The sequence below is a fragment of the Antennarius striatus genome, chromosome 23 (genome assembly GCF_040054535.1).
Source record: "Antennarius striatus isolate MH-2024 chromosome 23, ASM4005453v1, whole genome shotgun sequence".
Taxonomy (NCBI): Eukaryota; Metazoa; Chordata; class Actinopteri; order Lophiiformes; family Antennariidae; genus Antennarius; species Antennarius striatus.
In genome coordinates, this window is record NC_090798.1 from 3,765,609 (window position 1) to 3,781,796 (window position 16,188).

Genomic DNA, 16,188 nt, shown 5'->3' on the forward strand with positions numbered 1-16,188 from the left:
CAGAGAAAAGAAAAGGTCAGAACGACTTCAGCTTGAAGTAAAACGTATTTAATAGAGAAAGGAATAAACGATTGAACATTGAGCAGCGGACAGGGAAATCCTTAAACCAGGAGTCTGCGAGATACCACACAACCTATGATAACCTTTAACACCACGAAGATTCTAATAAAGTTTGATTTTTTTTTTTCTTCTCTTTTCCTCGCAGAAATACGAAAACGGAGGAAATCTCTTCGCAGGAAGTTTGACTCGTTTTCAAAGGAAAAGAAGGAGCGAGGTGAGTTCCTGGATGGGATCATGTGTGGAATAACTGGACCACAGTTTGTCTCCGTCGATAGTGTGTCTGCCAGGGATTGTGTGTTCCCATGTAGTCCCAGAATGACACACAAACTCTCCAGTGTTACAAGAAACAATATCTCTTGTGTGCACTAAAACCACACCACCAAACAGTGATTCTCAGGACTTACCACTAATGGTGCTCCTTGAAATACTTTGTTTATAAAGCACAAGTGTCTGGGGCCGGCACAATGAGTCACGTTGCGTTCACTGACTCAAACCTCTCATGCATTGTTATAACATAAACGTAAATGATGGACGGACAAAATGTTCCCCATGTCTTCTCTGCCAGTCACTCTGTGTCACCTTTTAAAAGCAGGAAGGACTCCGTCAGCAACGAGTGCGTTCACGTCCGCACCGGGAAGTCACGCAAAAACTGTCCAAAGCAGCACCAAAACACAAGTGATAGTTTGATCACATGACGATGAAAGGAAAACCTGTTATTTATTTATTTTTGTATATTTTTATTTGACATATTTCTGTTTTCACCTCCTTTCATTATCTCCTTCCTCTTCCTCCTCTAAGCCACGTAGCCGCTCCTCTGCTAACCTCTCTCATAAAGAGATGTTCTCTATTCTCAGGTGATTATCACAACACCGCCAGATACGAGCCAAAACACACAACGCACACATACACACGCATTCCCAGGCTGTTCACACAAGTCTTTAAATCCTGCCTCCAGCCTCTTACACACAGGGACTTAGCCGAGGCTGATGAAAACACAGAACATTGGGAATTGGCAGGGCGCTCCGCTACCACTGGAGGCCTGACCGTGTGGCCTTCAGGGGTCGGCAGGTATCACTGAGGGGTTTTTTCCCCGCTACCGTTGCTTATGCTTGCTCTAGAGCGCATTGTTGGCTTTCTATCTGTAAAGCGCCTTGAAATGTCTTCAGATATGATTTAGCACTATATAAATAAAAGTTGATTGATTGATTCCATTTTGTTTTGATCTAGAATTATCATATTGAGTGTTTGAACCAAGGGAAACTTGGCTTTTTGCCTTGTCAAGTCCTGATTTAATAGAAAGTGAAATACAGAACAACAAGGTATAAACAAACTGCTTCAGCCGCCGTCCGGATTATTTTGGATATTAGGTTTTTAGAGTGATACGCTTCCTGTGGTTTGCTTTCTGTGTTGTTTCACTGGGGTTTACACAGCGGACATCCTGTGTTAAGTAAACAGGTATTTAAATTCTCCAAGCTCCCATGAGGACCAGCAGAATTATCCAGCTGCTGGGGTGATGAAGGGCAAATCTAGTTGGCATCTAAATATATATGGCCCACTGTCTCCCAATGGAGGACCACAAAAGATGGAACAATAAGGCTTCAGTCTGACAGACACACATGGCTGTCGTCTCCGAGGTTTTTAAATTTGCTTTACTTGAACTCAGGACGTGTCCAGAGGGTTTTGGTGAAATCAAACAAGAATGAACTTGGCTAAGAATCGAATAATGATTCCCCACTGGTGGAAAAAATGTCATGAAGCTCCAAAAAAAAGGTTTGGGTTTCCTTAGACCTCCACCAAGCTAAAAAAAAAAGAAAAACCTCCCTGTTAATTATAAAACACTATAAAATTTAGTGAAACATTTGGAATACAATCATAATAATAAGAAAATCCATTCGTTTGTTCCTCGTTCCTTCGTTCATTCATTCATTCGTTCATTAGTTGGTTTTTCCTGAGGCAAAATACTGTTAGATAAGTGTAATGTGTGTCTGGATGTTGAATATAAACTCTGTGTGGATGATTAAAGCCGTCCAGGGACATTATTCCCATCTGTAGCAGTAAAGACTCGTTCCTTCGTGCTATGTCCCGTTACTAGTTTAAACTGTTCAAGACTTCAAATCCTCACCTGAGCCCTTGAAACAAGTGAACACTTAACACACCTCAGTAAAAGCAGCCGGTGATGTCATCGTTGGCATTCAGTCCTATAAGATGTGGCCAAGAGACGTCAGGACTGAGGAATGAGAACGATCTTATCCGTCAAAGAAGGCCATAAAGTTCAGAGTCTGAGACGCGTTAACTTTAAATTTAATGGATGGAGTCTGTTTTGTTATCAAATGAACCGAGTTTCTCAGGTGTGAGGAAAACATCTTCTGGACTATTTTAAGACGAGTGTTCATCCTGCTGTTAGGAGAAACACTCAAAAGTTTGGAACAATGGCCATCAGCTTTTAAGAACGAGTAAATGGGGCTATTATAGTCATTAAGTTACTCAAAAGGAAATTCTAAAGAGCAGCTCTGATATCTTTTTACGTTGAACTACACACTGAACCAATTTTGACCAAATTCTGTTCGTTCTGTCCTGGTTCCAGGGCTCCAGGGGCCACTTTAGGGTCTCAAGGATCATATCTGCTATGCCATTGTCTGGACATACAACAACATAGTGAGTTGTTTGTGTTCCAAAACCTTCAAACCCAACATTTTCTTGGTGGCCGTTCACCTTGTTTTCAAAATGATTTGCGGGAAAGTGGTGGACTCTAACTTCCGACCACCGAGGGAAATGGAACACCAATAATCCTCGTCAAGATCGCTTCACTACAATTGGATCCAAATGTCTGGTCTACAGAACCCGGTCAAGAATAGGCTTGTTATATTTGGACCACATGTGAAGCACAATACATGTGCTGTGATTTAAACCATCAATACATCGGCTGCCTCTCGCCCGCACAATGTGTGCCGTTGTCCCAAATGAAGTCCAGATGTGTCGGGTAGGCAGGAAGATTCAGGGCTGGTCTGAATGATGCTCAGAACCCGAGTCATTGTTATGATTACATATTTCCTCTAAATATTTATACCTCTGATTTTAGTTTGTTATTGACAGGATCAAGCAAAAACTACAAGACTTTCTTGAAACTTGGTAGAATGGTGGTATAGAACCCTAGCATTTTGGATCCAAACTCTAGATCAGCTTGTTTTCATGGTGAAAGAATCTAGATATATACTGTAGTTTGTATATGAATGGAAATATAACTTGATTGGAGAAGAGACTCGTTGCTCAGCCTTGATGGAAATCTGTGATCTCTTTATCATCATTTCTCTCTCTCTCGATCTCGATTACAAATGATTCTCATGGAAGTTCTTGTTTCTGTTATTACTGCTCATTTTATTTCCTGTCTGATCTAAAAAAAATTAAAAAACAAAAATCAAGCAAGGAGAGGTGTACGATCGTGTTCTGAGGTGGTGGGGAAACTATAGCAGAAATAATCAACATGTGGGCAAAAGACAATCATTAACGTGGTAGGAGGTCGTTTTAATGACAGCTTGTCTGTTTGGGGCAACCCAACTGAACTGGATTATCAGGTAAATCAACATTGTGCAAGCATTTCGCTGTTATAACATCCATTTGTGCATAAGCGCTGAATAAACTCACATAACCTGAGGGTTATTTCCAGCTGAGTCAATCCTCTACCTTTAAGGCTTTGCATGGCGTCCTGCCAGGCAGCCATGGCTACCTAACCTACATGGACCGCGCACGTGAGTGTGTTTTAGTCGTCCATGTGTCTCTATTCAAACTACCATCTGTGTGTTCACCATTCTGTGATTGTGGGATTCTTTAGTATGGATGTAACCCAGATTAAGCTGCTGGGTATTTCCTGTTTGAGGCTTCTGGATGACAGCTGAGCTCTGACGCCTCACTGGCCCTTAATAACACCAGTAGACGTGTGTGTGTGTGTGCGTGTGTGTGTGTCGCAGGTGGAAACGTCACGTTACGCTCAGGCTGCTGGGATGCGGTGTGTGTTGAACACCACATCCTTCAGCTGGACTCTCAGGGCTCCACACCACAAATCCCTGTTTAGTCAGATCCTACCTCTCGGGTATTTTGAAGAAGACTTCCTTAAAGCAGCAGGAAAAATATGTTTCTACATTAAGATACATATGATGTTATAAAAAATATGTCAGATTGTCAGACCTCCAGTTTTTTTTTTTTTTTTTTTAATTTCTCATCTTTAAGTGATCACAAAACTTCCTTGCTTCAGGTTAATACATGATTAACTTTTTCATCTTATAAATACTTATAATCCTACATTTAGTGACTTTGCAGTGACCTATTTAATCACAGGTTCACTTTTAGTTTAATTGTATGTAAGATAACTACCTTATAATTAAGTCACATAAATAGCCTCATTATCCTGTTCCCAAACACTAACGTCTCAAAGGTGATATTAGTCTTACTCATCTCCATCTGGTCGATGCCGCGTCTCATTTCCCAGCTACGGGTCAGAGACCTGCTGACATTTCAGTCAAGAGCAGATTAATTTGTTCCGTTCATGTTCTGTGCGGTGGTACTTAATATCATAATGTCATTAACTTCACTTTCTCGGTGGGTAAGTTCACTTCATGCGTATCAGATGTCAGGCGGAACAGACTTCTGAGTGAAAAGTTCCGGGACAATAGAGAGTCTGTTCGTCAGTATTCCATGTTTTTATAATGACAATTTTTTTTAAGAAAATGTACAAGATTTTTTTTTTAACAACGTTATTTTCTTACGCCGCCTGCAGCATTGCGTTAAAGCCCTGTTGGTCTGAGTGTGATGTCTGGTTTGAGGCCACTCCTGCTCTAACAGGATTAGCTGTTTATCCCTCTCTTACCTGCTCTCTCCATCCATTCTGTCTATTCTTATGCCGCTCGTCTACTTGAACCTCTAATCTCTCCCATGAGGGGCCGTGCGTCAAAAGTTAACTGACGCCAGCACACGTAAAAACATCAAACTTTACTTTTATCAGCATTTGCAATCAGTATCTACTCATCCTGTTGGTCTGTCTGATGCTTTACCCACATTTTAACCTCAAGAAAGGCATCAAATCAGACATATATCAGTTCTAACATGATGCATATATTGAGATGATTTATTTCTGATTTTTTTTTTTTTATGGTCATAATATCTCCAAGTTAAACTCATAATAAAACCTCGGGGTGACATCATTAAAAACAAAAAAAGAGGAATAAATCCTATCTTCCTGCCCTCAGAAGCAGCTCCCATGGCGTTCGGCATCCCCCTGTCCCAGGTCATCGCCAACGACCGGGCCTACAAGCGGCGCCAGGACGCCCTGAAGGAGAGCAGACGAGACTGTCTGGACCTGGAGGCCAGCATCCTACGCTTCAGGGCCGAGAAGAGGCAGTTCTTCAACGGGAACAAGCCACTGATCAGCTCCTCGTCCATCACGGGGGGAGGTCCCAGCTCGCCGTCCGCAAACTCCGTGGCACCGGCCCCCGTGTTTGAGACCCAGAACAAACCGCTGTCGCCCACGTTTCTGGATAACAGCGGCCGACAGAGGAGGGTGAGACAGCTTTTCTCATTCAAACTCCAGTGTAGGAGGATTTAGTGTGATTTATGCATGAGTTATAGATTACAGCATGCACAAACATACTTTATACGGGAGATGAGATGTGTGTGTTTGTGTTTGTGAGAAATTGCATTTCTTTCCTTAGTGGTACAATAAAATGTTGTCATGGTTGTTAATGTGAGATTGAACACTACGCTGGAGGCGTCACGCCCTGTAATCCTCTCTGCACTGATCTGGAGTCAGTGGTTATGTTAGGTCTGTAATGACTATCATCACAAACCTAGTGTTTTGATCTATGAAAATAGGTCAGGGTAAAATTTTGATTTTCTGATAGCACTTCTCTCAATTCAGCATGGACATGTAAGTACAGCACACATGACCTTACGTTTAGACATACAGCATATGTGTATTTTCTCTTCGTAGTTGAGTAAGTTGAAACCAAATCACAGCAAAACTTATATAAAGGCATTTTACTAAATAAAATTAATAAATAGTATACCATAAATAAGTAATAGACCAGACTTGTTTTTACAGGGTGTAAAAAAAATAACAGAAAAAAGTGCCTTTTAATAGCCAGAAACCTTTGAAATAGCGAGAGAGAGAGAGTGGTCTTGAGATTAAGCTTGGTGATTAACTTATTTTGTGGTTTAACTTTCCTTTCGGTCTCTTGTCATCATCCTTTATATATTCCGAGTTTCCTAGTTTCTATTTTTCTGCACATTTAATTTCTACTGGGCTTCATCTGATGGCTTTTCCCTCATGAAAGCCAGGTTTCCTAAAATACTCCGACTGCTCCTCTGCTGCCATCCTTTTACATAATTTATCCTTTCTCTTGTCAGAGATCCTCTCAGGTTTTTGTTTTTTGTGGAATGCGGGAGTGTTTGGACTCGGCAATTTTTGAGATGTGGACAAATTATTGGTGGCAACAGTTTATTGTGTAACAAAGTGTGTTTAAACTGATGATGCACACCTCCACATCCTCCACGACACAAAAACCTGTCTGTTGCAGGGCGGCCTGTCGGTGGACTCCATCTCTGACCTGGTGGACAGTCAGTCCCGCCTGCTGGAGGCGCTGCAGCTGTCTCACCCGGCTGAGCTGGAGCTGAAGAAGGCGGCGGGCTCCTCAGACGGGCGCACCCAGACCAAGCTCAGCCTCAACCCCATCTACAGACAGGTGCCCCGGGTCCTGGAGAGGTGCTGCAGCCACATTGAGACCCACGGTGAGACATTCTGGAGTAGAAGAAGAATCAGATGCTTCAAAATAAACTTTATTATTTATTTTACTAGTTTCTTCATCTTCTGTCTCCAGGTCTTCAGACTGTTGGGATTTTTCGAGTTGGAAGCTCAAAGAAGAGGGTGAGGCAGGTGAGGACAAATCCTTCCCTCTCTCATTTTAGCTGGAAAAAAACAAAACACTTCCTGTCTTTGAGTCAAATTAATAGAAACCATGGTTATTTATTTATAAATGTAATTCTTTGACATGGAAGCTTAAACGGACCAGTTTCAGCGGTGAATTATTTCGAAGTGAGGTATTTGTCTTAACTTCACCCTTCAGTTTTAGCACAAAGGTTCCGGATCTTTATGAGTCATTATTTAGGATAGGAGTGAGAAATGATGCTCCTGCCGGTCCTCACCGCACTCTGGAATATATAAATAATCTGCAATCGAAAGGTTGATGATGTGTGATATCCTGTTTTGAAGAACTTGTGACCGTCGCAGGAAGGCGGCCCTTGTTTGAACTCTAGGTGTGTGTCTTTCTCTTTATTTTGTATTTTTGGATGACTTGTCCGTGTTTTCATTTTTCGTGGTCCTCAGCTGAAGGAGGACTTCGACGTGGGCGTCGACGTACAACTGGACGAAGAGCAGAGCGTCCACGATGTCGCGGCTCTCCTCAAGGAGTTTCTCAGAGACATGCCTGACCCTCTGCTGCCCCGGGAGCTGTACCCCGCCTTCCTGCACGCCAACTGTAAGTGCATGCTCCACAAACCTGCAAGGGCAGGGGTGTCACATGAACTTTCAGATCCTTCAAGACCTGTGCTATTCATATTTAAAAAAATGAAACTCCTCCTGCATCCTCCCTGTGCCTCCTGCAGTGCTGAGGGGAGCAGACCAGATTCAGTACCTGCAGCACCTCCTCTACCTGCTCCCTCCCTGCAACTGCGACACCCTGCTGCGCCTCCTCAGCCTCCTGCACACCGTGCAGAGCTACGCCCAGGACAGCATAGGGACCAACGACGAGGAGGTGGTGGAACAGGAGCATGATAAAACCTTTTTATATACTTTACTCGTCGGGAGGGGTTGGATCACCGCCATCTTCACCTTTCACCTTCTGTTTCCTCCCACCATCCAGATCCCGGGCAACAAGATGACAGCTGCCAACCTGGCGGTGATCTTTGGGCCCAACCTGCTGCAGAGAGAGCGGGGGTCCGACGTCAGCCCCCACATCTACGCCATGGGGATCGAAGACAGCACCGCCATCATCAGCGTGACCCTGGTGCTCATCCAGAACTACAGGAAGCTCTTCACGGTACGGTGTCACGCTACCACAGGAGATGTCGGAGTTTAACTGTTTAACCCTGTTGGAACTTATTGCCTCAATATGTGTGTAAATTGTTTGGAGGAAATAGAAATGAGAGTTTTCATTTATTTATTCCAAAAAGACCACAAAGAAAGATCCACCAAAATAAAAGCACGGATAAAAAGTGGAAAGACAAAGCTGAAAGTACTTATTAAATGACTGAATTAAGCTTTAAAGACAGGACGTCTCAAGACTTTTTTTCTCTAGATATTTCCTCTATTAAAAATATTTTATTCCTCTCAAACAACAACATGACCTCTAGGATTCTTGTGTGACCCTACAGGTTTCTGCAGAGCTGCAGCAGGAGGTTCTGATGAGTCTGATCCAGACCGACCCGGACATCATCGACTATCTCCTGCGCAGAAAACTCAGGTAACGAGTACAACCAGTGTGTCAGTCAGGATTTGTGGGGTTTTTAAACAAACTGCTGATGTGTGCATTTTCGTCACAGCGGCAGCCATCTGACGATGGACAGCAGCAGTGAGTCCGGCGGCCGGCGGGATACGGGGGCGTCTCTGGACTCCGTGGGAGCCTCCAGTGGGAGTTTGTCCCCACTGGAGCCCCCGTCACCTCTCTTCCCTCCTGACGGTACCGGTGGTGAAGGAAGCCTCACCAGCGAGGTCTTCCTCAACGTGCTCAAACTGAACCAGAACAGGAAGCGACAGGAAACAAGATATGGTACACATGTGGTGGTGCACAACAAAAAATGAACACTTCCTGTATCTGTTTCAAATTAAAAGTCCCGGTTTCTTCATTTTGGTAAACAAGTGAAGCCCAGTGTCAGAATGCAGTTTCAACCAGTTTATGGACATGTTTATGCTGGACAGACCATAATGCCCTTTGCATTTGTTTATTGTGCTGAAGTATAAAGTTGCATGTTTGACTTTTAAAGCTTGATATTATATTTTTGGATTTCATGCATTTTTATTTTTTTCATTCGTCAATTCAGAAAAGCTCATAAATGTAACAATTAAAATAGATTCAGCAAGATCCATGAACAGATTCGAAACTTAAATAACATGACAGGGTTGACCGTCAGGTAAAAATAAAATATTAAATGTTGTTTTACAAATGTTTTTAGCTTTAAGGTAAAGACTTTAAAGCTGATTTTCTTTCATTGTACAATATTTTCCAAGAAATTTTCCAATAAGGAAAAAATATATTTTGACATCAAATATACGTATGTCAAGTGCAGTTTAATAATTGACATATATTTAATAAAATGTGAATAGATTTTAAGGAATCATATACAAAAAATATGAAAAATTTATTTAAACTGATGTAATTGTTCCTATATCACTAAAGAAACATGACTTTTGTACTTATTTGTCTGGACTTTGAAGACGTAAGATGATTAATGGAGCAACAGCGCCCTCTAGTGGCGGCAGGGAGCAATTGGGGAGTTTGAGGGACTTCAAATGTCTCTTCACCTCTTTATGAGGGATTTATTGTTCCTTTTGCCTGCTGAACGTAAAAATAAAGAAATAAAAACAGAAAAAAGTTTCAACAGTTTTGAAAAATCTGGTTTCAACCATTGTTTGCCCTCTATTTTCCAGGTGAGGTCCCTCCAGGTAAATCCATCCGCCACATGCGTCAGTTCCACTCCCACCACAACCTGCTCAGTCTGGCGCAGCCCTCCCTGTCCTCCACCTCCAGACTCCACGGTCAGGACCCCGACCCTCAGGACCGCAGGGGCCCACTGACTTCTGCACTGAGCTTCTCCCTGGGGGGCGGCGGAGGCAGCAGAGGAAGCTGCTCCAGCCTCACCGGGTCCACGGAGAACAGCATCTGGGTGAGACAGACACCGCAGGAGGAGAGTAAACCGGCGCCGGCGGCTAATTTCTGGGACTTCTTCACCGGGAAAGGGTCGAGTTCAGAGACGATGGTATGATTAATGGATGGAAGAGAAGGAACATGAAGGGAACGAGTGTGAGTGTGAGGGAAAACTTGGTCAAAGAACATGTTACATAACAGACACGTTACAGGTGGAGATTATTTTTAAAATCTTGATGTTCGTACTTGAACTTCTCACTCAAAAAATGCGTCGGTCGCACATTTACCTGATGGGAAGTTGGAATTTCCTGCTTTTCTGGCGCACCTGGAACGCAGCACGGACACAGACTTAAAACAATGAAGAAGATGTCAGCTGTATGACAGGGATTTAATGCTGTTTGAGTTCGTCTTGAGAGTTTATTTCAATCTGATAGTGACGTCATTTGTCTATGAGATTATCTGAAAATGCAGTAATAATTGTGATGTATATAAATATTCCTTATTTTACACAAACGACGCTAATCTTTACTACCTGTATAAATAAATCTGTCTGTGGGCTCTACTAACTGTTTATCTGTATGATAGCATCCTCTGGTTTGTGTTGTCCTCTAATGAACTCCTTTAAATAAACCCTAACTACAGTCCAATCAGGGAGAACCACTGCAAGGATCTGGACCGACCAAAGGCATCAAAAATAATCTGTAAAATCAGCTTTTTGTGCTCATTGATATTTTATTTGGTGACTTACAGACATCTGGGTCAAGTCTGGGTTCTGGGTTATATTTGGTTGAAGATGCTCCATTTTTTTAAATGTGTGGTTTAACAACAAAATTACACAAATGACACAAAATTATTCACCACTGTGTGAATAAATCTGTCGACCACAGCCTTCAAATTTTGGTCTTTCTATATTCACAGGAATAGATTTTATACAACGATTTAAAGCAGATTAAGAAGTGGAAAAGTCTATTAAGGGTTTGTTTTGAAATTGTAAGTTTTTGGAACATTTGAAGCTAATCTATGGGTATTAAACTATTTATGGTGTCATAAGTCAATTTTTTAAACTTGACATATTGGGTTTTTTGTAATTCAGACTTTCACCTGGCTGGGTTTTAACCTGCAAATCATAAAATCATCACTTCAATGGAATAGTCCCATTTTCTGCATCTCGGTAGGAGCCAGCAGCTGTGGTGCAGCTCAGGTAATGAAGAGTTTCTTTGGACCTTTGATCAGGCTGGATCTGCCTTCAATTGTTTAACTGGATCAAGTGTATCTGTTTATATGATTTATGGAATATATAAAGCTCCAAAGACAACATCCGCTGTGTCCTCTGAAGAGACTCATAACCTCTGAAAGGAATCCTTTTTAATCACTGCGACATTCAGTCTGGAAGTGAGGATTAAGACACAACAGCTGTAATGGAATCCAGAGCTCCCACTCTGATGCAACTGGAGTATAATCAAGCCCAGAAACACAAAGACATTCCCCAGTTGGAACAGCACAGGCAAAAACTACGCAACACATAAACCCTCAGTCCTTTCAACATTTCTCAATTGGGCTTAAATTTTTATAATAAAAAGTTTGCATTGTTTAAAAAAATTTAGTCGCTCTTAGCAGGGGGAACAAACATGCATTAGTTCAATCGATTAAAATTATTTTGATAGTCACAATCAGAAGCTGTTGACAATCTAACATCGTCGATTTCAATGTTTTTGTAGTAACCCATTATGTCCACAAGAGGGCAACACGAGCACAGATCATTCAAGAACGTAGAATAACATTATTGACACGTCTTCCGGAATAACTTTCTTGTGTAGTTTTCCACCGAACACTTAAACAGATAGGAAGCATGCATGTCTTATTTTACTTGGATTTAGAGGGTTTTTTTGTATTTGTCTTCGTGTTTTTGTGTTCTTTTTGGTTTTTTCCAGTTCACTTCAGGAGTCACATCCTTTAATTGTTGGTTTAACTTATCCAACAATCAAGAATGTTGTATGCTGAAATGATCATTCTCTATTTACATCGAACCAGAAGTGTCCCAATTTGAAGGGAATATTTTAGTTTGTTTCGTTCATCTTAACAAAAGGTTGCCTTCTATCAGGTCAAAAAAAATACATAGTGATATTTCAATTGTTAGGATATGTAAAGTAACATTAAAATGATTTTCTGGAGTTGTATTTAGAATATTTCATCCAGACGCGTTGGCATCGTGTTGCATCAGCGTCAAATGACAATGAAGCATTTGTAGTTAATCACTTTGGCCACTAGAGGGTACCAAACGCATTTACCATCAAGCGACTTCTAAATATTTTATCAGCAATGGAGTTTAACATGTTTTACTATTTGAACTGTATATAATCGTAAAGTAGTAAAGTTGTTCCTCTGGGTTCGAACACCAAGACTGAATAAAACAAGAATATGTAATACGGCTATTGACCACAGGAGGGCAGTGTTACCAACATGTGTCCATGTCCGGCGGTAGTTTTGCACAGAAGCTTTGCAGACGGAAGGAATTGCAGGAATTGCAGGTGGTGAAGCTTGTATAAAAGTGTTAGATACATTTTCAAATGTATACCTGTAATTTCCTCCTCCACACTGAGGATGAAGAAGAAACTTGTCATGTCATGATGTTCTGGTTCCTCCTCAGGGCTGTGAACCCCATGAATACAAGTTCCAAACCAAACCACAGCAGCTGAATATTTAGCTCAGATAGATGAGAGGAGGAACTCCAGAGTTGTAATAATAAATACAACATCCAACCAGCCTTGTTGGAGCTCCTGAATAGCCCATTAGGATCATCTTTCATCAACAGGTGTTTGTCAAAGAATGTAGGATCAAATCCCAACAGTGAGCATTTTTCTTTAATTTCTTTGGTCAACATGAAACCGTGAAATGCTCAAACACACACTTTCAGTGTGTGGAGTCAGATGGCTCAATCGGCTTAGGTGCTGAGCAGGTGTGAATATATCATCATTTTTCAGGCTCTTTCCTGACAAATACGCGTGGAGAAAAGGTCCGAGTGTGAAGGGTTTTTTAGCGTGGTGGGTCAGTTCCATCAATGAGCCCAACCTGTACTCGCTGCAGGTTGTGGATCAAATCTGAGTCTCACAGCAATGAGGCCATGTCCCCTCCGGGTTGGGATTATGGGTTTATGTAGCCTCAAATCAGAAGCTGCTGATATTTTACTGCTAACGTGAAGTAATTTATATGAGAGGATGCTGCCAGGCAGAGAGTCCCAACTTCTTCAGGTTTGTAGGTAACAACAACAGTAAAAAAAGTAGGATTGAGATTTTGGGAAGAAAAACCTGTAATGTGACGAATAGAAAAAAAACACACACGGTTGAACCAGAAAGTATTGAGAACAGAATTGTATTGATATTTTATAATATACAACAGAAGGAAAAAAAGTTTAAGTCAAATATGTATATATTTGACTCGTTCTCCTCCACTGTATAATGAAGACAACTTCGAATGAGCCATTAGGGTTGTAATACCTCCCTTTAACCACTGGGGGCGACATTCATCAAACCATCTGACATGCTTAAAAATCAAGAAACCAAATTTGATAATTACATGGAATTTCTTCCATCTGCAGACTGTGATGATATCATAGAAGAATGCATTAGATCCTATTTCTGGTACTTGTGTGGTAGAAATCCACGTTTCCATTGTTGTACAAAGACTTTGCTTCATCCTCCATCACAACTGCTCCAAACTCTGGAAGTGAATAAATCTTCTCTGGAGTTCTCGCAACAAAACCAAATATGTCTTGAGTGTTTTTCAAATCTGTCTGTGCTGACTGGTCAATCTACTGGGAGTGTGGGATGGATGGAGGTTTTGAGTCTGTCACCACAGAAGAATTTTTTATATGTTTACAGGTAAAACAGAAAAAAAAAATCTGGAGATGCAGTTTTTTCTAAATCTTTTACTTGAACTGTTTCTGAGAGCAGTCAATAACAGTATGTACTGTAGGAATAAAAAGTGTCTTAAATCTTAACTGGTAAGATAATATCCAGTTTACAATTTGTGAGGACTTAAAAGCAGTATGTTTAGCAGGTATGGCTCTTTATGGAAATTTTATCAGAGATTTAACTATTGAAAAGCAATAAAAATCTATTACCATTATATATATATATATATATATATATAATATATATGTAGTTCAATTGTGACAAAGTTCCCTCTTTTAATGTAATAAAGTTTTATTACCGACTAATCAACTGTCCTATAACTAGTTTAATCGCTGACCTTAATTCCTGTAAAGGAAGAATTTTTATCCTAAACTGAACATAAAAGACATAACACATGGGAAGCAGGACAGATTACTCCCATCTTCAAAAGCAGTTTGTGTTTTATTTCAACCAGTTTGGACACCATCACAACCAGTTATCATTCCCCAACTTCACTTCATGACATGTATTCAGAACAAACTCAAGACAGCAGTGAGGAAGTTGCAGCTGCTTCCACAAACAACTCTGGAGCCAAAACCAGATCGTATTGTCCTGAAAAGTTTCAACAACCTGTTTTTTCTGACATACTGGTTGTTTTTTTTTACCTAAAATGATGCAAAAATACTGTCTTAAAATGAAGAAATTCAGTCACAAATGAGCAAAATTAAAGGTTGTATATTTTCTGAAGAAGTCCTGGTCTTTAAATACTCGAGTTTGTTGTATGTGGGGCAGCTGTCACTTCACACTGGTTGCAACAAACAATGGAGTGTTAACCACACATTCAGTCACTGTTCAGTCATTGCATACCGACTTTAAAACATTTACATTCTTGTTGAGTCTGAAAAGGAGACGTGGATGACTGTAGCCCTGAAGGGACAATTTAAAACACCATCTGTAAAAGGAAAAATCCACCTCAACATTTATCCAGAGAGAAAAAAAAAAGAGAAGTTAAAAGAAATGACCACACTTTGCAGACGACATCATTCTTTATGTTATAGAAGAAATCGACAAGAAATTGAAGCCTCAGGATTGCCAAATAAACAGTAGATTTGGACAATTTCATATGTTTATCCATCACTTTTGAAGAAAACAGATCTGTAGACAAAAAAAGATTTTGGTACATAACCCGCAATCTTTTGTAAAACTACTAAATGTCTACAAGGAAATTTTAGGACACATTTGAAAGCTGATACAGATGAAAAGTTTTATTTGCAAATCTGATTTGTTTTCAAAAAATGTACGAAAAAATATAAAAGCAGACAAATGAATAATTGTTGAGTTTTTGTGTATTTAAAGAGGATTCTTCCTTTTAAAAGGTCATAACAAAAGAGTTAAAGGGCCCTTCTTGAAATTTCTTGTTTTTTTCTAGATGAAATCAGGATATTTGTGTCAGGTGCCATCATTTATTTCCTTTATGTCATTTAGTTCAGGCTGCCTGGAATGCCAAATTTAAACAGAAGTATTGATTTCTTATCAAAATAAATTTCGAAACTTCTAACGTTTTAGATCTACGATTATTTCAAGCAAATATTTATATTCCAATAATAACATCTGTATTTCTGTACACATCAACACACCTCATTACATACTCCCAAATGAAAAGAAAATCTTAAAACATTCAAAGCTGCCCACGGAAGAATGGCAGACAAGTAGAATTTGAAATCAAAAGGAAGCAAAACATCTCTGAAAAATATAAACATTCACAATAGTACTTAAATAGATAAGAACGGTGTTTAAGCATCACCGGCCAAAACTTTTGAGACAGAAATTTGAGTCTAGTTGCCAGATTTGAAAGTTTTGAGACTGTATTTAATGAAAAGATGGATTCACAACCTGCTCCAAACTTAATATGAGGACTTTAATCAGTAAAATAATGTGCTTAAGTAGGGCTTCAGGTACAACCAGCCTGAAGGCCCATTCAAATTACTTGAATATTGTGCTTCTTAATGTTTACTTATACTACAAACTTTAAATGTGAACATGATTTGATGTACATGAACACAAAACTCAAAGGACTACACCGTTTCTGCTGGAGTCTGGGTGTTGCTCAACTTTCAGCTACGATGCCACACAAACATTGATGTTTCATGTAGATTAAATGAAGGGCAGCAGTAACACTAGTGTTTTAACACCATTTTATTGTCCCAACCCACAGATTAAAAAAAAACCAAGTTATTCTTCTGGACCTTTAAAAACTGAGCAAAGTGAGTTTAGCCAGAACACACACACACACTTCTGTGCTTGCAATAAATGGATTTTAACTGCTAAAT

General features: G+C 40.3%; 1 protein-coding gene across 3 annotated transcripts in view; it reads left to right on the forward strand.

Annotated features, from left to right (window-relative positions):
- Positions 1–12,241, forward strand: part of arhgap36 (Rho GTPase activating protein 36) — a 43,326-nt gene extending 31,085 nt beyond the window's left edge. For all 3 annotated transcript variants that reach the window (XM_068307612.1, XM_068307614.1, XM_068307613.1), the window contains exons 3-12: positions 206–274; positions 5,301–5,611; positions 6,627–6,837; positions 6,927–6,982; positions 7,433–7,583; positions 7,711–7,859; positions 7,968–8,144; positions 8,479–8,567; positions 8,647–8,873; positions 9,752–12,241. In XM_068307612.1, coding sequence (XP_068163713.1) covers positions 206–274; positions 5,301–5,611; positions 6,627–6,837; positions 6,927–6,982; positions 7,433–7,583; positions 7,711–7,859; positions 7,968–8,144; positions 8,479–8,567; positions 8,647–8,873; positions 9,752–10,086 — 1,775 coding nt within the window. In that variant the 3' untranslated portion in view covers positions 10,087–12,241. The remainder of the gene's footprint in view (positions 1–205; positions 275–5,300; positions 5,612–6,626; positions 6,838–6,926; positions 6,983–7,432; positions 7,584–7,710; positions 7,860–7,967; positions 8,145–8,478; positions 8,568–8,646; positions 8,874–9,751) is intronic.
- Positions 12,242–16,188: the final 3,947 nt, after the last annotated feature.